Here is a 23488-nt window from a genome sequence, read left to right on the forward strand (position 1 = left end):
AGGAGGTGTCGGACTGTCTTCTTACATTCTCTTTCTGTCTCTGGATGTCTTCTCTCTTCTTCTCCTCTAGTTCAGCCTCTCTCCTCCTCCTCCTTCCCTCAACCTCCGTGCTCACGTCTGCGCTTCGACTGCCTGAGCCGCTGCAGGCAGTCTCACTTTACGCTCTCCCCATCCTCCCCAGATCTTTTCCCCTCCCCTCCGATACGATGGAGCCCCTCCCCCCTCTCCCTACAACCACGAAAAGCATCTCCCCTGGGACATTTGCCCCCTCCCTTACCTCATAGAGAGAAGAAGGGATAGATAGATAGATAGGGAGCAGGACAGAAAGGGAGAGAAGGAGGGGGTGAGTAGGACAGAGAGGATGAGAGATTAACAGGAACGAAGAGAGAGGCAAAAATGGATATTTGGAAATAAGGATGGATGGTAGAGAGAAGTCGAGTAGACAGTGGAGGCTGAGGTGTGTAGAGTTGGGGGGGGGGGCAGAGAGAAAAAGAGCAATGCGGGAAAAACGAAGGGACAGTGGCCACAAGAGATCTCTGCATTGGAAATGTGGAAGAGAGAGAAAGAGAGGATGAAATTCAGGAGGCTGCAGCAGTGCTGTCCCAGTGATAAGCTGTCTATCCTGCGCTAGTTTCACAGTTTTCAAACCTTTAAAAGCTTTCGGTTTCAAGTTTGGATCCTTTGCTTTCGCGGGGCAAAATGAATTTCACGGCTGCCTGAGGAGCTGGACGCACAGCCAGCAGGCAGCAGCATCACTATTAACTATATAGGATGATGGTAATGAGCTTAACTAAATGTAGTAAATGAAGTTTTTTTTTGACTGAAACCATTTTAAATTAGTCTTCTAACTTATATTTGATGATTAAAAAACATGATTAAATAAAAATCAAACTCACCACTGTCCTCCTCCTTGGAGCTGATGGATCCAGTCGTGCTACTTGCTCCATCTCCCTCCTCATCTTCCTCGTCATGAGCCTCTCCATTGGTGCACACTCCATGGTGTGGACTTGTCTCCTGGCTGACAGACTCGTCCTGGGTCACCGTGGATGTTTCATAGCTCTCTTCCTCTTCCTCCTGTTGCTCACTTTTACTCTCTTTCTCTTCTTTCTTCACTTGTTTTAGCGGTGCATCTACTTGATCCTCTGCTTGTGACAGGCTGGTTGTATCATCCTGCTGAGGTGGAACCTGTTCATTGATTGGTTGAGGGCTAAATGGTGGGAGAAAAGAGATTTGGGGTTTCTTCGAGACTGCGGGGGGCTTCTGTTTGACAGGAGAGCTGTGAGAGCTCTGTGGGGGACTCGGGAATGACTCCTGCCCTTCAGCTATTTCTTTTCCATTTAAAAGAAAGTGATCTTCGGCTTTCCCGTTTATGACAGCACTATCTAGCTTGTCATCTGTGATACTGCAGTCGAAAGACAACTCTTCTAAGAGCTTTGACACAGGCGATGGTGAGGAGTTACGTGAATCTTCTTCTGGGGAGCAGTTTGACAGGTGCGTCACAGTGGGATGCTCCAGGCTCTGGGGCTTTAGACCCTGAATGAGGTCTACCCCTGTGTCCTGAGCTTTGGTGTCGTCGTCTGATTGGCCGTTAATCTCCTTTTCTGGCCGTTTAACAGAGCGAAGCTGAACACTTTGCAGCGCAAACGGGGTGATGAGGGGTTTAGGTGACTTTGTGGGGCTGTTGGGAAGAGCTGGTTTAGGAGCATCTTTCACTGGCTTCACAAAAGATGGGGAGGAGGATGGTGGGACAAAAGCAGGCAGTGGAGGAGGTGGAGGGGGCCCCATAGAGGGGACGGGAGGGGGAGGTGGAGGGGGAGGACTGAAGCTCCCATTGAAGGATGAACTGGGGGGGATTAGCATTTCAGGGGATGGAGGAGGAGGGAATTCAGGGGAGGTGGAGCAAGCAGGGGGTGGGATGAGAGTTGGACCCTGTGGAGTGGTTGGTAACGGGGGAGCTGGTGGAGGAGTGCCTGCACTGGAGCATGGCAGCAGAGGGGGAGGGAAGGGTGGAGGTGGGCTGAGAGGGGTGGTAGGAGCTGAGGAGGAGAGGGGCAAGGGTGGAGGTGGTGGCGGAGGAGGTCCGGAGCTTTTAAGTGAGTCTGAGGTGTTGGAGGAAAGGGAGGTGGACGAGGAGGACATGGATACAGAGGAGAGGAGAGAGGACTTTCTCTCGGGCACTTTGGGCTTGGGCCGGCTGCCTGAGGGTGACATGGACCTGACGAATGAGGGCACTGGCGTTCCAGCTGTGGGGGTGTTGGACTGACTGGAGTATCCGCTGGATGGTGAGGTCAGCCTGTGCACCCTGTCCGGTGAGGAGGTGGACATTTTGGGCTTCACTGCCACCCCCTCCTCCTGGCCTGGAGCTCCAGGGGCCTGGCTGTTGTTGAGAATCTCACCTCCATTCTGAAGCTCTCCTGGGTGAGCACCAGCCGACATGTTATCTGTGGCATGGACCGGAGGGGACTGTGCCCTCTGGTCTCCGTGGTTACGAGGGTAGTCCATATAGTAGCCCCAGGAATCAGCATAGTCCGAGCGCAAGCTGCTGGTGTCGCTGTGAGCGGGCGTCACATGACATAGCGAGTATACGTTAGACACACCGCCACAGTTGGCGTTAGCTGCTAGTGATGCTGCAGAACTACCTGCACTGACGCTACTCTGACTGCGTGGCCGTAGCACCCAGGGGTCATCATAGTCGCTGCTTGGGCTGTGAGAGGGTGAAGAAGGTGAAGCTCCTTTTCCTTTCCCTCCTCTCAGCCCCATCTGTAGGCTTTGCTGCAAGCTGGCAATTAGAGTCTCATTAAGCATGGTTCCGTTTGGCTCGTTAGCTCCGCTGATGGCGCTAACGCCTCCAAGGGGCTTTTTTGGGCCAGACTTGCGTCTGAGAGAGTCTGTACGAGCTGGGGGCAGCGGCGGCTTCTTGGCCTTGCGGAGGGAAATGCTGCGGGACAGAGAGCGATCGCTGTACAAGCTTCCAGAGTCTTCCTGATTGGCCATCTCACGGCACTCGTACATGCTGTGCCTGGTGGCCCTTCCAGGTGCTGCGCCATGCCCGCTGCCATGGCTGCGAGAGCGCAGGCCTGAGTCCAGGTGCATGGAGGTGTAGTATCCATCGTTGTCCTGGGAATAGAGGGAGCTGGAGTCAGTAGTGGTCCTGGAGGAGAGGTCCAGGCTGCTATACAGCTGGTTTATAGGAGTGGAGCAGCTGGAGGTCAGAGTGCGGTGTGGAACCACCACGTTTTCTGGCGTGTCGTAGACCCACTGCTCCTCTGGCAGACAGGATGGCGGCGTTGGGGCCAAGGTGCTGTGGCTGTGTATACTGCTGTCCGATTGCCCTGACTCGCTAGCAGGTGCTGTGATGACCAGACCGCTATCCTTTGGTGTATGAGTGGGGGTAGAAGTAGCCAAGGCTGGGCAGGTGGAGCTGTGGGAAAAGCCTGCTGGACTGGAGTCAGCGTTGATGGAGGAAGCCATACTGAGGGGTCGAGCTGTGGGGTAAGCTGAGGCTGGAGAGTGGGGGAGCTGACCCGAGGTGTTGAGGGTAATGACCTCAGTGGAGCAAGACAGGGTGGCGTTGGGGATGAGTGAGGTGGAGTAGGCAGCATGTGGTGAGACCACACATGCCGGACCACCACCCCAATCACTGGCCTGTGTCCCCCTCACCTCCTGAGACTTGGGCCTTGGCAGGGTGCCTGTCCTCGGGGCGTTTCTCATGTGCACCACAGTGTCGTCAACCTGAAGCTTTCCAATCTGCCTCTGAGGTGTAGTTTGCTCCCCTGCCTTGATCGGGGTGCTGCTACAGATGGGGTCAGCACTGAGGGACACCCTGGCGCCCTGTCGGGGCAGACTGTGAAAACGGGAGGGATCTCTGTTGTACTGCGGCAGCATCAGGATCCCAGAGCTGTCGCTACTCGAGATGGATATACTTCCTGTTGAGGAGGAGGTGGAGAGGCCGGCCATTTGAGCCGCAATTCCCTGTCCTCTCTGAGCCCGGATTCTTCTCATGGACGGGGGAACAATTTTCACTTCTTCCGTCTGGCAGCCGGAGTCTCTAGTGTCTGAACGTCGGAGCGTTGAGTTAACACTCCCAACTCTGCCCAAGGTGGAGTACTGTCCTGGGATGAACATGGAATGCGGCCGGAGCTCTCCGCCGTGTCCTTTTGCTGCTGTCAAGGCAAGAAAGAAAATAAGACAAACATGATCAATCTCTCTTGTTTTTTTTTCTGTCTCCACAACGCTTCTGTAACTACTTCAGCCACAATGCCGTCTGCTTTTCTGGCTTGACTGTTCGGTAACCTGTGGTCACATGGACGCTAATTAATTAGATTTGCTGTAACCCTCTCATGCGTTAATAACTTCTGGTTTTCTTCATTAAGGAGGAAAGGATATGAGGGGAAGACAGACAGAGATTCCCTACTATGCTTCCTCTCCTATTCTGGCTCTGGCTCAGTCCGACAGAAAAGCGAATAATACCCCAAGGTCCAGGACAGGCAGCTGGTCAGGTACGAGCCAGCCAACAACACATACATGGAGACAAACACACACAGTGTTGACACGGTCATGCACTGTCATACAGGACAGAACATACAGAATATGCAGGTAGACACAGAGACAAGGACACACAGAAATGCAGACATCACAAAAACACACACACACTGAACATACCGGCTAGTAAACAAACAAATTGAAGAATGAGTTGTAAAACGGGAGAGGATGTCTAGTGTGTCTCCCATCTGTGGTCCCTCTCCTGTTGATGCTCGTATCCCAAAACATACACACACTCTTGCGTCCTTTCTTCTCTCTCTCCCCCCCTCGTCTCGCTCTCTCTCTAAACCACACATACACTCTCTTCCTCCTTTGCTAAAAGCTGGAGTGACAGCTTGGCTGCTGCTGCTGCTGCGATAGATTAAGCTGCAGGTCTACTTCGCAGGCAGCTCTTGTGCAGGGGAGAGGGAGGGATGAAGCACTGGGACAATTACCCCGGCCCAGTAATCATGACATTCAGAGGCTGTCGTCAGCTGGTCACTAACCAGACTTTAAAACCCCCTTTCCTATCAGCCTCGGTGATCTTATCGCACAGAGAAATGACATTCTCCTTAAACGCTGCTGCTGTCCCACAGCTCAGAGATGTGTAAATAAACATCAGCCATGCGGTGCCGTCAGCACAGCGTCAGCTTAGTAAGCTTAGTGCTCGCTTAACACCCAGCTCAGCTGAGTAACTAAGGGCAGGGGACCTCCAAAACTTCATATTTGTTATTTATCCCTCATCTGTTTGGAGGGTTTGAGGATCATATGTTCTGAAAAGCACATTGTGGGGCCTTTTTAGGTGTCCCTGATCAGGGGCCCATTCTCTCATGATCAGTACATGTTGGTAAGTAAAACACACATGCTAAGATTATCAGTATGGATTAACGCACAGACACACAATTAACACACACAAGTCACAGAAAAGGGGCCGCAGAAAGTTAAGCTGAAAGATTATGGCACAATGAGAATGGCAAACGCTGCACTTAGCTTCTCCTATGTGACACGATGCTCCAACAGGCAGAGTATAAAATGAGATTATCTGAGTGCAAAAGTTTCAAGAGGAGGAAAAATGGCTAAATGAAAACCACAAAACTACTGAAAAAGGATTTCACAACTGGTTCCTGCTGGTGCAGAGAACCTGGGTGGAGGAGAGCAAATGAGGACACTTGGTATGAAGAACTGAAACAGGGACAGATTGAACATCTGCAGGGCCTTGATCCAACACTGTGGACTTGCATGTGTCTCAATATGACAGAACAATACTGGTGAGTCCTAGTATTGTTAGTCCTTTTTCACTTCATGTACACAGTAATGGATTTATGCGTAACTCTATGAGAATGAAGTTATAGGATGTAGTGACAGCAGGAGGGATGCTCGTCCATAGTGTTGGATCAGGTCAGTGGACAGTAGAGGGCAACATATTGGCCCACAGCGTTCCATACCTAGCTCGTGGTTGAAGTTGTCAGGCAGCCCTGATATAGTCTTTCTGCGTTTGACCTTCTTGGGACGGCGGGACACGGTGTCAGTGTTAATGAGGGAGCGCCGGATGCTCGCCTGTCGGTCAAACACTGCCCCTGGTAGCCGAGAGGGCGAGAGCAAGGCAGGCGGACACACAGGCAAACAGCAGTTGGTTAGTTGTTAGGCACAAACTCAACAACATGCAGAAGGTTGTTTTTTCTTTTTAATTATTATCAAGTTGAACATGCAACATCAACAGGGCAAGAAACTAAGTGTCAGGTCAGCCAAATTATGAAAAACATTTCCTCGTCTCCCTTGGGTGGGATCTATTTTGCCATACAGATAGTTTTTGTTTTATCTGCCCAGGTGTTAAGATATCGATCCTTTACTTGGCCTGACTCCACCCCAATAAAATGTAGGTGATCAGAAACCTGTTTGTGTTTGTTTGCCCAGAGTACTGAAAAAATCATCTTTGACTGAAAAAGTAGCTCTGGTACAGAACATGCTGTGAATGGTTTTCAGAATGAAACAGTAGTTCACTGAGAATTAACTATAGGAAATTTATAGCTCAGTGATACTTACTTGACAGCCCTGCGCTCGGGTGCTGGGTGTTTCGCCAAGTATTTTAAATTCCAATGAAAATAAATTGATTTGCACTGGGATTTTTTCTGCACTTTGAATGTAAATACGGTGCTAGAGTGTATGAAAAATGTCAAAATAGAGTTTGTATTTAGAAAAACAGTGCCAGGGTGGCTCCCCAGACCCCTGACAGAGGTCCGAGCTAAGCACCCCTGCGTACACCTGACCTGTGCTGGGCTGCTGCCATTGGGTCTGCCTCTGTGCAAAAATGAGTGAGGACAGCAAATGTTGAAAGGTTAAAAGTAGTCCTTGGGCAAAGCATATTGGGTATCCCTACTAAAGACTAGGGATGCCCGCGATTAGTCGTTTGAGTTAAACATCAGCCCCCTCGCTAGTCGGCACCAGAAATATTAGTCGGTTAACCAATTACTGTTTTATTCATGTACAAGGCTGCTTAACTGTCATGCGGCCACCCGCCACTAGTGGGTGCTACAGAGCCGGCAGACAGCAGTCGCCCTCCCCACGGTAATGCTTGTCCTCTCGCAAAACCAGTGCGATTTGGCAGCACTTTGATCTAGAAAATGAAAACAAGGTAGCATGTAGGCTGTGTCAGAAAAAACTGAGCTCGACTGGAGCAATGTGCATCTGGATGTTAACCTGCACAGAGCAACGGTTGCTGCTGCTAAGGGTGCTAGCCAAGTTGACATCGTTCACCCGGATACGCTGTGATCCTGCCCGGTCTGAGAAGGTAACGCAGCTCATCACGACAATGACCTTGCAAGATTTTTTTTTAAGATTCATCAACTAGTCTTAATTAAAATTTTCATTAAGTCAACAGGGAAATTAGTCGCCAGGAACGTCCCTACTATAGACCAACCCATACATGTTTTTAAGGCAGTTCAATGCCATGCGCACACAATAAAATTCCATTAACCTAAATTTATTCGAGTGGAGGTAGAAATCTAAATATCTAAATATGGGCAAATAAAAACAAAAGTAGAGGAAAGCGACAAAATGTTTTTCTGTAATTTGGGTGAGCTGACCCTTTAAACTTTATTATCCACCAGCCAAAGTCCCTAAAAATTCAGTCTTAATCAGCCATTTTCACACATTTACTCATTAAAAACAGAAAATAACTGAAGCAATGGCTGACTGAACGGGAGCTGGCAAAGAAAACTTGAAATTTTTGGCTGATGGTTTTTTTTTGATGTGTTAAATTCCAACCCTGAATATCAGTGACTCAGGTGTAAACATACATGTGAGATATAGAGTGCATGCTCTTATCACGGAAACACACATGCACAGGACAGGTATAAGGTGAAGCATGCACACACACACGTCTTTCATTCTTCTCAATAACCTTCTCACTCTCTGTCCAGCTTCCCTGAAGGAAGAGCAATATCTTACTAGGACCTGCCCTTCTTTCTGCTGTTTGGCTAGCTGGTGACAGCCTGCAGGCGTTAGGGAAATAGAAATTGATATGAGGGCAGATAGTGTCTATCATATCCCCCCTCAAAGTGACAGTAAAGTCCCTGATCTCTCTGTCTGTATGTGTCTGTATGTGTGTGTGCGTTTCCCCCCTCTTTCTCAGTAATGTAAAGCGACAGGAGATGCAGTCAACAGTGATTTGTGTCGAGTGGGACCACATTAAGCACTCATTAGTGTCTGAAAGACGGCAGGATCGCAGTTATATTGGCTGTGACAACAGCAAAATTCAGATGTTGACACTGAGGCATGATTTTTGAGTCTTTGTGCATCTCTTTTACGCCTCAAAAATATCCAGCTGATGTGAGATGAGTGAAACATCATACAAACAATATACTATTAATCAGAACTGGCAGAATAAGATGTTATATATGTATGTGTGTGGCACTGAGAAATGTGACATGCTAACTAGGGAATTGCATCGACACGTTTTGCTGTGTTCATCTGTCAAACGCCCTGTGATCTGACACAAAGTCGGTGAAAAGCCTTGACCCTCGGATAAGCTGTCAAACGATTTTCACACCCAGACGCTCGCTCACACACGCATAAAGGAAGGTGAAGGTCAGACTGCAAGAAGCATGATGGAGGGGGAAAATATACACAGAGGTACAGGAGGAGAGGCAGACGTCCATGACTGACACATACAGTTTCTTCCTCTGTGGATGACTGGATACAGTAATTGATTAGTTTATATCCACTCAGCCACAGAGGGTTGATTAAAGAACAGTCTGACATTTGCTTTTTTTTTGCTGCTTATGTAAGAGTTAGATGAGAAGACCAATAAAATTACATGACATGTTAATAAGGCAGTTTTTAAGGCTACTCCACTGGCTGCAAAAGGGCATCTGATTGTGTGTAAGTCAAAGAGAAAATGACCCTATTTCTAACTTGATTTATTACCTCAGTAAAAATTTTCCTAATGAGTTTATGAGCTCAATCACTTATGTCAAGTCTTCCTCAAATGCAGATGTTAGTGAGTTTGTTCTGTTAAGTGGAAAGGGGGCTTTAGTTTAAAACAGACAATAAAGCAGGGTATGCTTTAGGGCGTGGCTACCTCGTGATTGACAAGTTGCTACCACAGCAACCTGTCAGTCATGATAGCGGCTTAGCAATGCGTATTAATGGCACTGCGTATATTTAAACAGCCGTGAACTTGTTTTGGGTGTGTTGGAAGCGAACTTTGTTAGCCTTGCACAGTGTAGCAAAGAGCCAGAAGCAGTCAAGTTGCAGGTAGAGGTGGATAGCGTCCTTGGGTTCTCAGTCAGATCCACCCCTTGCTTCTCCACAGCTCCGCCTTCTAGTCCCAATAGGGCACTTCTGCCTCGAGGCTTCAAAACGGTAGTCCACAAACCGATGAATCATCACAGTGGCTCTTTCCACTTCTTATATACAGTCTGTGGATGGAGACAAGCTGTTTCCTTCAGCTTGCGGGATTTTTCCAAGTGACAGGAAGCTATCGTTGTATTAAACTCACACATGAACTTGATATTGATCTTCTCATCTAACTCTGTAAAACAGCAGTCACGCTTTAGATGTCAGAAAATTCCTTTGAGACAAACAAAATGTGTGATTGATGGTGAGAGTATAATGTTACAGAACAGACACCAGGGATGAATGAGACCAGATCAAACTCAGAGTGGTTTGATCGTGTGGAACTAGAGGACCAGGAGATTTGTCGTCCACTACCAACACCGATGGGAACAGGTCGCTACTCACTAGTGATTGAGAGATGGACTAAGTTGTTGAATGACTAAGGTTTGCTAAGACGTCCTACCTGTGACGTTGATGGGAACTATGGCTGTGGGCACGGCCTGAGCCGCCAGCCTCATCTTCTCCTCCGGGGTGGGGAGGGGTGTGCTCTTGTTCCATACAACCTGCCCGTCCACCTCATACCCCTCCCCTCCCTGCGGGGTCTGGGGCCTCATGGAGAGCTGGGATTTCTCGTCTTCCGCTGATGAAGCTGTTGACTGGATGAGAAAGAGGAAAAGGGGGTTAACAGGATGAAGTGAGGAGAAAGGGAGTGATAGAGGTGAGGGAGACGAAACATGATGTGGGGTAATGAAAGGCAATGGAAAACAAATATTTGTGATGGAGTGATGGATGAAGAAAAATGTCAAGAGTGGGAATAGAATATTATAGAACAGAACAGAGCCTAATTGTCCCAAACTGTAACTGACAGACTGCACGGACTTTATTGGCACACACAAACAGACTTTAATATATTACATCGCTGTGACCTTTAGAGGCTTGTGGTGCTGTAAACATGTTTCACGATCAATCAAACCCAAATGGAAACACACAAACACACACTCTTGCACACACCAACATCTATCAGTGTAAACCGACAGAGCGTTTTAAAAGATGTCAGGATAAAAGCAAGAGCGCAACGGAGAGTAGAAAGACAGAGAATCACTCATGCATTAAACTGTGTTGTTCACACACTAACAGTTCTCAATCCTGGGGTACGATTTACTGCGCAGAGGCAACAGACAGCAGCTCTTTACTGCAGCGGCCAGGCTTGAAATTGAGCTGTTAGTCAACAGAAAACCAGCTATTTTTTCCAGTTTGCTGTCGATGTCAGTGTCCACTGGAGATTTTGAAATCGTTGTTTTGAATCACAAGCAAACACAGGTAGAAATTCAAAGCAGTGAGCTCAAATAATCCCACACTGTTCTGATTATATCGACTCCAAGGACAAAAATCATTAGTCATCACTTTCACTGCACCACCCAAATTTTGCCTGGCTGCATCTGCAACAGTATAAGCCTTGCCACCATGGCAAAAAAAAAATCCTCGGTGTGGTTTTGTTGGTCAGAGATTGAAAATTGCAGGAATAAAGTTGTCCAGAATCTGCCACATACACCCAGCAATCATTTCCTGTGTCCATTATGGTTCCTCCTGGCAATCTCTAACATCAGACTGGCTAGAAAAGATAGCTATTAGAGCTTTCACACAAACCCTGCATGGTCGGATGGATAAATGGGGGAGGCAACGGAGGGGAGGGATGTAAAGAAAGGATCACATCCATAGTTTGGTGGCAGGCATGGCGTGGTACTTTGCATTGTGGCTCAACCTGCAGCTTCGTTTCTCCTTTAGAAGCTGCTGTCAGGCAAAGTTAGGCTCACTGGCCTCAGGACAACAGGAAGTGACGGCGGAGAGTAAAAAGACAGATCACGAGAGATGGGAGAAAGACAACAGTGTGTTATGAAGGTCAAGGGTCGGGGCAGGCATGAAACGAGGGGCTCTGTGGGAGACAAAGGAGACCCTGATAATAACAGTGAAAGACCCTCTGGGGACCCCGCATATCATAGCGTGTGTGAGAAATAAAAATGCAGAGAGGAAAGCAGAGGCAGCAGATTAGACTGTCGAACCATTTACACTTCACTTCACACTAATGGTCTGTCAGCAAAAAGAGTGATAATAATAGTTTTTGTCTCTGTTTTTGTTTTGTTTTTATCTCTGTCTTCTCATCTCTGCCTCTTTATCTCCCTCCATCTATCACCCTTCTGTGAAATTACAATGGTGTGACATTAGACGAACGACAGCCCCACCAAGTGTAGAGGAAAAACAAGTGTAATGGGAAAACAACAAAAGCTTGTAAGTGTTTATTCTCTCTGTACATCTGGATCTGACTGTGGTGTTATGACAGACCAGAGAAGGAGACACGATTAAAACAGAGAGTTGAACATTCAGTTTAACGTTTTCATGATGCCTGCTGACAGTCATGATGAAACGTGAGTGTTAGCTTAGTGCTGGTTCTCTATGGCACCATTAATCCTGATAGACTACCACCAAATCTGATGTCATTGATTAGCACAATGAGGAAGTGCAGAACTTTTTTATTAAGCTAGACTTATGGCTACTTGTCTGTCAGGTTATTTCTGTGTAAGTCGAGTAAATTTAAAGATGTTAATTCTCTTTGTAGAAAATAAATTAGAAAGTTAAGTCAGGGAGGGAGGCAGAGAAGCAACTCCTGTTCACTGAGACAAACATGCATTCTCATTTCTGGCCACTAGAGGGCAGACTGACACTATTTAAATCACAAGAGGTGAGTTGCCATGCTCCACTTACAGCTCTTGCATGCACACACGTAACTGCACTTGTATGTACTCAACTTTGAGTGACCGTTACACTTGTGTGAATTTGTGAGTGTGTGTACCTTCTTGTCATTGTCATCCTCCTCCTCATCCTGCAGGCTGCTGGTGGACTGTAAGGGGTCAGAAAAGGTGGGACCCTGAGAGTAGTACTGAGAGCTCCGGAAACCATCTTTCCTCAACTTGTCACATTCTGCAGGACAAATTGAAAAAGACAGACGTGTTATAGACACAAAAAAATATATTTAGATATTGCATAAGAACAAGAAACGTTCTTGTACGCATGATAAAAGATCTTGCACCTATTAAAAAACTGGAAATGCATGACTTTAGATCCTTTAAACATCCCGTATTGGTTACACTGTTCCAGCAGGAAGAGAGCAACTTCTAGCCGGTCAGACTGGACTTTCGGCCTGATCAGCATGAACAACCTGACATGGCTGCACAGTGCTGACATAAGCATATTAACACCATCCACATTAAATGTTCCCAGTGCCTCATATTGAGATGGAAGAGCAGATTAAATGTTTTATTGTCTAATCTCGTAGCCTAGGTTAGCGACAATTGACCCTAGGATTTCTCATAACTTTGAAATCCTAGTCTCGTAATTATGAGATCTTGTAATCACGAGATTAGGTGTCTAATCTTTTCTTTTATGAGTTTCTTTTGTGTCCCTCGGGAATTGTTTGAGCTTTTTCTGTAGGAACCAGATACTAACGGTTATCACAAGTTTCTATTTGAGACCTCTCTCCCTTTTCTGAGTGTGATACAGGTCACATCTTTTGCCAATGTTAGATACGTTTATGTACCACAAGTCTGACTTTTATCAATTTAACTTTGACTTACTACATATTGATCTATTGGGAATACTTTGCGTGTATTCTACAAGCTAATTTGTGCATACAGTACACAAATATGTGACACTATAGCAGGAGGGATGTGTGAAATATCTATAGGACACAAGCACACATGCGAAGCTGTGTAACACTCAAATGTGTCTGTGTGTCAGTCACATGACTGCAGTCCCTGTCGGACGCTGCCAAGCGTTGCTCACACCTCCTCTTGTCACCACCTGCTGCGACGGGGTTGTGATGTATGTGTGCGAGTGTGCGTGTACACCGATGTGTGATAGGCACAGAGTTTATAAATGAATGTGTGTGTGTTACTAGAGGAGGGGGGTATCAGTTTCAGTCTGTCACACACAGATGGCAGAACTGTCCCCCTCTCTCCTCCATCCCCCCTCTTTTTCTGAGGGGGCGTTTAGCACGTCGTCTTCCTCCTTTTCCCTCTGCAAATATCTACCAGAGCATCCTTTGTCTGGTCTTGTAAGTATAGTTAGTTATATTTACGTAGTGCTGCTACAGCTAAAACACACACCCGAGGGTTTTGTGTATGCTTACCTGAAGGATAAAGAAATCCCAACTGTTTGATGGCACACTGTACACATTTGTATTTCAATAACTTGATGTGTCGTATCAAATGACAAGTACATGAGTCGTATTTGTCTTTTGTGCACGTTATCCCTGATCCATACAACTGTAAAAAACCTCACTGCTCTTTTATCTTGCATCTTTGGGAATTATTAAGTGTGTGATGCTCAATCAAAATCCCTTTTGGTGCCTGACACACATGTTCCAAAGCACATGCACATCACTCCCAGCCTGGCACCTCAGAGATGCTGCCTTTGATCCCTTTCATGTGCCGTCTATCTCCGTGGCTAATTACAGCCCGTCTCTGCGGAGAGACACGCTGGTGCATGTATAATACTGTCAGCTAATGGATCCTAATGGGGTTGGCAAAGGTAGCAACTGTAACAACACGCTGATGTGGCAGTGGTGTGGAAGAAGGGATTCAGAGAGCATGATGATAATGAGGATGATGACGGGGAGTGGAGCTGGGGCGATGATTGGTGTTGCGTGATTGGGGAAGGCTGATAAAATAAATAAGTCTTGATGAGCTGCTTGTTGCTAGGCAGATTTGAAGGGAGGGGACTGGTAAGTGACAATAGAGAAGACAAGCACAATGACTGAAGGATACAGAGGGCAAATACAATATAATAATATGAACAGGGTGTGTCTGTATATATTTTACGGTGGCATGTTAATCAAATTTGCAAATAGTAATCAACCTGAGCAGTGCTGTGCCGATTTAGTGCAACAGAAAGAGACCAAAAGACACATAAAGGACAGTCAGGCAGTGTAATGTAATACATGGAAAACTACACATATTCTGAGCCTGCATAAGGTGCAATAATTATATTTTCAAATGTGATTTGACCCTGGTTAGATGTCTACCACTTAGGACCCGGTGACCTTCACTGTGACCTCTTTGGTGCTTCAAGCCAACATTGTATAGGTAGTTATGAACCTGCGATAACTGGTGTTTGTTGGCCACTTGAGGGCAGCAGAAACAAGTTGTGTCTGAGCTGCCACACTTTCTGGCAAACAGTTGCTAATATATCTGTTAATTAAGGCGCAATATTATCAGTCATTTGGAGTCATACTTTAAGACACCTGAATAATGTAAGTCCAATATTTGCTGTCTTTTGGCTCCGTTTAGCTATACGCTCCACTTTGTTCACCAGCTCGTTGCTGACTTTGTCTGTTGTTTGGTGTTAAGCTGGTAGTATACAGTTGGATTTTAGAGCTTTTAAATTTTAAAACAGCTGTCTCCTGTGGCCAAAAACAACGCTATGAGAGCAATAAGAGTGGACCAAAATAATAAGTTGCTGGCAGACAGCTGAAAGTCACTTTAAGCTCTGTAAAGCCAAGGGCAGCTGATTCAGGTGAAAGATTCATCACTCCGAATGGCTTTAAAGTTATTCAGGTTAATTGTCAACACAACATGTGAAGCTGATTATGATAAGAATGGATGATGATTATGGGCAACTTGGAGCTTGAAAGCAATATTTTTTTTAATTAAACTGACCCAAGCTTTTACATAAACACTGTAAACAAACTAGGGCAGAAGACATGTCTTTGGTCAGCCTGTTAGAGGAGCAAGACTCAGGACATGGATCTGCCCTGAATGAGTTTTCTAACCGGTGTGACGCATCATATCTCAATCTGAATACACCCAAGTCCAAAGAGCTGATCTTTAATTTAAGGTGTGACCCCTCTCCACCCACTCTAGCTAAGATTAGAGGGCATGAGATCGAGGTGGTGACAGAGTACCTGGCGCTTATTGTAGACCACAAGCTTTTCTTGGATCAATGTGCTGATGGGATTTTCAAAAAATGCCAATGCTGCATGTATTATCTTAGAAAACTGAACCTCTTTAATACTGATTATAAAGTAAAGTATTTCATTAAGAGCATCCTTTGTCAGTGTAACAAACTAGGAAAACATTTCAACAACTGTAGAAAGGGGGTGCAGCAGTCTGATGCTACCGTCTACTTTCAGTTGAATTCCAGTTTTAATTGTGTTTACATTATGTTTACTGTGCTGAACCACAAATTGCCCCTTTGAGGACATTAAAGTCTATTAAGTCTCGTCCCCTTTGTTACCATTGAATGACATCATTCATGAAACTAATGCATAATTCTTGGGATATTATTGACAACAACACGACATATGACTTGTTACGTAACTTCGACCTGTCTGCACGTTTTCTGCCTGCGAAAGCCTCTACGCTAAACACAAGCTGAAACCCACGTGAGTGTATGAAAAGAAAGAATAGATACACATGGCCACCTGATTGGTTATCGATTATTTGGCGTTGCAGAGCAGAAAGCAGACTCGTGCAGCTTGTTGTGCTCATGCTGATGGCACTGGATTTAGTGACTGGCTGCATGTGCATGAGGGCAGGGGTTGAGCCTGGTATTACGTCCTGATATAACCTCAAATACATAAAATACCTTGTAAAACATACAGTTAATACTATTACACATGTAAATTATGGGAGTTTAATTGCTTCAGATTAGGTGAATTGTTGTATTTGGACACAATGCCTTAAAAAAACTGAAATTGATGACTGTAGTTACTTAAGGCTGGGCTGTAGTTGGGTGTGTAACCTCTGCTCTCAACTTCCTGGTGGTGGATAAAGTATTAAAGAGCTAAAACACACAAAAAGACTCAAACAGGCAGCACAGGTGCTCTCACTGGACACCTGTTGTCTTTCAGTTAGGACCCCTGGGGCTGGGTGGTGATGACAGGACAGTGACAGGATAAAGGGGGGCTGAATTAATCCCACCTCCCATGTGGTGTCTGTGCATTCGCGTACCTAGCAACATCAATATTGCAGGAAGTAATGCGCAACAGCAACAGCACAAGGGTCAGACAATGGGGAAGACAAAAACAGCTTGCAGTGTGTGTGTGTGTGTGTGTGTGTGTGTGTGTGTTTTACAGCAGGTGACTAACGCTTGACACACTGTAAGCATCACATTACAACCGGCCTCTCCCCCATTTATCTCTCTTTCTCCCTTTATCAGTGTCTTTTTTATCTGCGAGCACACAAGGCCGCCCTCATGTGTAAACAACAGGCCTTTACTGTAACACACCCACCCGTGTACACACACATACGCACACATGTACACACATCCAAGCCTTTTCTCACACCTGCCTCTCAAACTCTTATCTAAGAGAAATGAGTGGACAGCCTTCCCAGAAACTCTAAGCGAAACTGGTGCCAGCATTTACTGCTATTCCCACTTCCTGTTCGGGGAATGTTGTGAGAATATTAAGAAGTCGTCACTCTGTTGTGACTCCACTCCCTGTGTTTGTTTGACAGCAAGGATGTGTCTGATTTTATCTAAGTTTACTGGACAAACAGGAAGATGAGGATCTCACACTGACGTGTTGTTGGCTAAAGTTTAGACTAAACACAAATTACAGGTTTGGACAATTTTACAATGTCGTTAACGAATACAGCTGATCTTTACCTTGATGACAAATGACAAATGTGAAGACAATTATTTAAATTATTTATTGGAGATAGTTAAATGTATTAACTTAGAAACATATTTGAACTATAATCATTTACATTAGAGCCAAAGAAATTAGTTGATTACTTTTTTTACAGTTATTTTGACATTGATGTGCAACAGGTTTGTTAATCGCTTGATGGTTGTTGAGTCTTTGAGGAAAAATTACAAAAAAGTCTCTGGTTCTACCTTTCAAATGTGCAGATTGTTTTCTGTTATAAACGATTCAGACAAAACAAGTCACCTCGACAGGTCAAGGAAGATGCAATGTTTCAACTGGTGGCTGTGGCACAAGAGGTACAGCGGTCGGCCACTAGTCAGAGGTTTGGTACTTTGATCCCTGGCCCCCTGTAGTCTACATGCCAAAGTGCCCTTAGGCAAGATAATGAATCCAAAACTGCTCCCAGTTGCTGTACCATTGGTGTGTGTGAGATGTTTAAGTGTGGCACCTTCCATGGTAGCCTTGGCCATCAGTGTATGAATGGTGCTTGTGTTGAAAAGCACTTTGAATGGTCACTTGGCCTAGCACTATATAAATGCAGTCCAATCCATGTATGATTTATTCATTGCCAAAGAATACTGCAACACTGGACTCCCTTACCATACCTGAGAATTTTCACAACACCCATCCTCCCTTGTTTCAGCAGGTTGAGACTAAAACATAGATTAAGATTCCTAAAATAACTGTTGCTTGAAGGTTGTTGTTTTTTAAACTATATGTGGCTTGTGACTTGTCAAATTGCTCAAGTGGCTCATGAATTTCAAACAGGATGACTGTGGAAGTTAAGTTTCCCTTCATAAGAAGTTAATTTTATCCATGTTTTAAAAATGTCAACATGAAACAATGGCGACAGGCGGTAATCAGGTTCTTTACATAAGCTGTAAAATGACTCCTCTAACCCTGGTCCTGCTTGTGATCACATTGGATTTCATCAAACTCTCTTTAGTAGCCCAGTTTAAATGGTCCTTACCTCGCAGGGCGGTCTTGAGATTGACTTTGGCCTGACGGTGGAGGTCTTCTACGCAGGGCGGCCTGCTGCCTGGTAGGAAGACGTTCTCCTGCTGGTGCCACGGAGCTGTGTAATGAACCGTCCACTTGCTCTCCTCATCCAGATTAGACACCGCTGCAGAAACACACAGATAGGAGAAGAAAATTAAGTTTCTCTTCAGTTATATTTCCAGTGGTAATCACCCTAGTGGATCTCTGAGGAATCTTTTAAAACGCCCTCTTTACATTATAATTTTCAAGCCTTTGAAAACATTAAAATACAGACTAGATAATGTCCTGTACAAGCAGTAGCAGCTACTGGACGGATTTGTTTATATTTGGTGTAGAAAAGGAACGGGAAGGAAATGGAGGTGCTTTCCATCAAGGTGCCAGTCTCCACACGAACAACATAACACCTATCTGAGACATCACACAGTAGGCCACACAAGTCAGAGGGGGAGGAGGGATAAAGAGTAAGTTGGAGGGAACCCCGAACCAGATGATATCCAGCTCGGAAATTCAAACAGGCTACTGAAAACTTCCGAAAGCTACAGTACATTTTACCCTTATCGCAATGAAGCCATACAACAACACTGCATGCTTCAGCACCAAGCCACACTCATTCAGTCGGTTTAACATCTAGCTAGATCAACAGAAACAGCTGCCATAGTCACCCAACTGTCTTTCTTTACAAGACAGGCAAACAGCCCTTTTTCCTTGTTTGCTGTATTTTATTTTATTTTCTAGAGCACTTCTCTCAGGCAAACATCAAAGAAATACTAACACAGCATTATGAGGCTTTCCTTGTCTCTCTTGCAACTTGAAGCTTATTCCAATGCTGCAACTGTAAGCCACTCTAAATACAAGTGTCAGCAAACAACTGAGGTGTAAATATCAATATAACAAACACACATCCCAAAAGATAAGCTTACCAAGCGAGCGTATCCAAGCCAAAGTTGGTGATCGTGGATGCAGGACTATCTCCATTTAGACTGCTATCTGTTTGTCCCTGTGCTGACCATCACAACATGTCCATCTGACTGGGACTGATCTGATGAGTATGTTTGGAGGAACCAGGAGGAAGGGGACGGGTCATGAAAGGGGCTGGGAGTGTTTTCGTTTGAGTGCTTTTTCACAGCTGCTAATGAGCCGTAGTAGGATGCATAGTGTGTGTGTTTGTGTGTGTCGGGGGAGGACAGAACGACTCCGAGGTGAAGGTATAGGGCGGAGTGCAAACTGGTCGTTGGAGAAAGTGTGAGACAGCGTGTAACTGCTTTGATGTACAGATAATGCCTGGCCATCTTAAAGGCTCTTCTGTGGCCAGTCCAACTTTTCTTACATGTGACTGTAAGAGCAGTGTGCAACTGATGAGAACAGCAGAGCAGAGTTTTATGGATTTATTTTTAAGGGACAGTGCAGTGTGCCAAGTCCTGCTGCTGCCGGAGACTAATGGTACCTTAATGTCCCTCTCCGCAGCTTGTTGAGGAATGAGCAGCTGTTAACGGCTCCTTAAAGGAATACTTTACCCCCCAAAAGATCATTTGTATATCAATTACTCTGCCTGTGTTATGTTGAGCTTGTGAACTTTGTTTGTCTCGCATGCCACTGGTGAACAAATAATCCCAAAACAGAGAGGGGGCTGCATTTAACAACAGCAACACTATCTATTATATCAGAACATCCATTTACAAAGTCATATACATACTCAGTACTTTCCAAACAGACAGTCCTTTCCAACGGGGAACTGAACAAAAGTGAAACTTGTCTATGCTTGTCAAAGCCAGACTCCATTGACAAAGACAGTATATTTACCTTGCTCTACACGGTAGCTGTTGGTCTCGTCTGGCTTCATCAAAGTTACACAATACACAAACAAACTACTGGTCCAGGGAGCAGTAGACCAGCAGCTCCCATCTTTAGCAAGGTAAAATTACTGTTTTTATCAATGGAGTCTGGTTTTAAAGAGAGCAAAGACAAGCTTCACTTTCAGTTCAGCTTTAAATGCCAAGGTTTTAATGAAAATACATGTGTTTGGGAAGTATGGAGCGTACCAATGGATAAATGAGACTTGGATTTTACAGCACAAGTTGTGTGAGAGTTTGTAAACTGATGTTTTGCTGTAGTTTTGCAGTAGCGACACCTTTGACTTTAATTCATCAAGAATTTTCATTCGCAAATCTCTACCCCCTCTTCCCAGTTTTGCTGCTACATTCAAACCTAAACGTCTGCTGCATGCCTGGTCATTTAAAAGTACAAATACCACATATGCACATCTGCGTATGTTTGAACCAAATGTGACAAGGGGAAAAGTCAGACAGCCACACCACACGCCCGAGGGAGGGGGTCAAAACAAAACCTAACAACACCAACAGTTACATGTCAACACTATGTGACGGTTTGTGATGGGCGCAAACGTGAGATATTGTGTACATGTAAATGAGGTGTCACTGTGTTGTCTCCCCGTGCTGTAACACATGCCGTCTCCCAGAGTGCCTGCACTGGTCAGATCAATCGATGAAATACATCACGAGGCAAAAGTCCCCTGACCACAAGTCCGGACTGGACAGTTAGACACACACACACACACACACACACACCACAGTTCAGTGGAGTTTCAAAGGTGAAGGTCAGAGATGCAGGCTCGAAGTTGGTTTTAAATCTCACAGCGCCACCCATTCTTAAATAACTGTCACTTCACATCTACGAGCAAGGCAGTGACGCCCCAGCTGTGAGAGGATAAGAGTACATCCTCAAATCAGCTCGCCTAGATAAATGACCTGAGAAACCCTTTTCCTATATTTCGTGCTCTCTCTTGCACACACAGCACAGGTAGCCCTCCCCCACCCTCCTCTCCGACTGTGGGGTTTGAATAGACCTCAGTAAGGCTATAGGCAGACCAAGGACATGGGGGACTATGGACACAAAGCCTGTATTGTCCCTCTGCATCAGTCTCCACATCAGGCTTTTCAGTGCCACAATACGCCCTAGCCCCTCAACGCACACACACACAGTTTCACACACACTGGATTGTGGCGCGAAAGTCTTTCAGAAGTCTACTAATCCCTCTGTCCATTGACATCCCAGCTCTCCCTGTGTCCATTAACAACAGACTGGGAGCGAACTGGGAATCTCAGAAAGACAAACAGGCTGCAAGGTGCATCGGCGCTAAAGATGCAGAGGCGCCTGCACATAGTAATCCCTGGAGGAAGCATTTGTATGCAAACACATGTGCACCGAAGTTATTGGCTGTTATGATCAATTATCTGTGTTAATCCTGAACTGGGTCCTGGATCACCCACCAGCCAATAGAGTATTGATTGTGTGCATGTAACAACTTTCTGTGCTTTGTAGGGGTCGTCATGGGGTTGGATCGGGTCAATTTTAGAGATTAGGAAAGGAATATATCTCCTAACAGGTCTTCTTCATAATGTAAAAAGACATTTTTTCTGGTAAAATGTCGAGGTATCCTCCATTGGGGTGTTTAACCTTTGACCCAAATTAATGTGCAGTTCTACTTTTTCCTCCTTTAGTGTCTAAAAAGTTTGTGCACTCTTGATATTATGAAAAATCTGAGGATATAAGCACTACTCAATTTGGAGCTCACTACCCTCAGGACTGCAGGGGAGGACCAATGTGCAGGCATTTGCAAGATGGCAAGATAAGACCTGCTGTGAAGTACAAAAATGCTGAGCTAATGATTAACAATATCACCTCAGCCTTGACTGTAACACAACCTATAAATACACCTGAGATTACAGTCGACACAAGCAGCTTGCCCTGCATCAACCGGGGTCTTTGTTAAACATCCTCACATGCTTAGTGCGCAGCCATTAATAAAATAATAGTCTTGGAGCATGAACTAATCCTCCTAACTGTAATCGACTGTACGTACATGGCACACAGACCTGGTTTCTTTTGATATCAAAATCAGATTCTGCGAAACGTTTAGGACTAAATGAACATTGAAAACTTCTAAATTGTTCCAGGATGAAGGTAAAAAAGAGTAGCTGTGATTCTAAGTGCTCCCAGCTGCCACCTTTACAAACACTGTTGGGTCATTTAGTGCTAATAGTTGTCGGCTCTGTGAAGTCTTGGCCCAGTGGTTACCTGGTAACAGGGTGCAAAAGAAGGCTGTCTCCTGGCTCAGCAGAGGCAGCGGTGAGGCAATATGCCCACCAGAAACCACTAGGTTGTGATAAAATTATTTAAAAATCATTAAAGCTGGCGTGCGTCCACTTTTGATACAGCGCTAGACAGAACTTTTAATAGAAGGAATTTGAAATGGCTATTCAAATTAGTTTTAAAAATGGACAAAATTCAGACACACGTAAATAAAATTCCTGTCAAAATTATGCAAATCTGTTCTTCTGTTCCAGCTGTCGTGTGAAGTCCAAAACTACTTATACGACACATTAATAATCAAAATACAGCAGAGGAACATGTCTTACCCTTCCTTTTAAAGTATTTAATCACAGATTTTAACGAGGTCCCGATGAACACCATTATTCCAGTTGATTGTGTCTCTTTGTTAGAAAAAAAAAAAAAAAAAAAAAACCTGTCCCTGTAAGGCACAAAAAAATCCAAATCCAAGGAGGGACAGAAGACGGGACGAAGGACCGCTGGTGTCAGCTCACATTCTCACAACACGGCGGCTAAGAGTGTGTGTGAGCATCTACTACGCCGACAATGAGCGTCTACCCCTATCTCCCTCTCTCTCTAACACACACTGGGTCCGACACTCCCCCCATCTCCACCACCACCACCACCACCACCACCACTCCCCCCTCAGGCAGTCCAGTCCTCGGAGACACACACAGACACAAACACACACACAGCGGGAGGGGTGTAGGACCGGCCCCTCTGTTCCTCTGTGCTTTGGTTACCAAGGAGTTCTTGGCTGCCTCTCCCTTTATTTCTCATCATCAGTCGTTCTCTCGCGCTGTCTTTCTCTCTCTACGCTCTCTTTCTTCTTTACTCTGCGGGACTCAGGATATAGCCTAAAGTTAAATATGCCTTATTAGAACCAACAGGCACACTCGTGCTATTCTGGTGTGAATGTCAATTCTAATTTCAGTCTGTCTTTTCCCCTACTTTCTACTCTGCTCAGCTCTCGCAAAAGTAATCCATGTGTTGCCGGTTTCACCGCTACGACAGACTAATCTGGGGAATATTCGTGCATCTCATTAAACTATCAGCCACCTCTACAGGAGAACCTTGTACATCCTTGAGAAACAAAACATGTTGAGCTTTTAACAAGGTATTCTCAGGAGGATGTAGCTCCCACCTGCATGCAAAGTGAAATGCAAAAAGGAAACACTATCACATGCAGTAAAACACACTAAGCCACTGACATTTATCCCATTTGATCTCATTTTATGGTATATGAAACAACATAACAGCATTACTGAGAGGATTTAACAGATCATGTCCCTGTTTTCA

At 45.3% G+C, this 23488-nt stretch overlaps 1 protein-coding gene across 5 annotated transcripts in view; it reads right to left on the minus strand.

Annotated features, from left to right (window-relative positions):
• nhsl1b (NHS-like 1b) overlaps positions 1-23488 on the minus strand; it is a 70785-nt gene that overhangs the window by 12905 nt on the left and 34392 nt on the right. For 2 of the 5 annotated variants that reach the window (XM_050058360.1, XM_050058355.1), the window contains exons 2-6: positions 18033-18185; positions 12206-12333; positions 9821-10013; positions 5967-6098; positions 897-4163 (exon numbers count right to left, since the gene is read on the minus strand). In XM_050058360.1, the coding sequence (XP_049914317.1) occupies positions 897-4163; positions 5967-6098; positions 9821-10013; positions 12206-12333; positions 18033-18185 (3873 nt within the window). Of the gene's footprint in view, positions 1-896; positions 4164-5966; positions 6099-9820; positions 10014-12205; positions 12334-18032; positions 18186-18981; positions 19091-22497; positions 22768-23488 lie in introns of those variants that run through there. The other 3 variants (XM_050058359.1, XM_050058356.1, XM_050058357.1) reach the window with 3 other exon arrangements.

This window comes from Epinephelus moara, chromosome 12, assembly GCF_006386435.1.
Source record: "Epinephelus moara isolate mb chromosome 12, YSFRI_EMoa_1.0, whole genome shotgun sequence".
Classification (NCBI taxonomy): Eukaryota; Metazoa; Chordata; class Actinopteri; order Perciformes; family Serranidae; genus Epinephelus; species Epinephelus moara.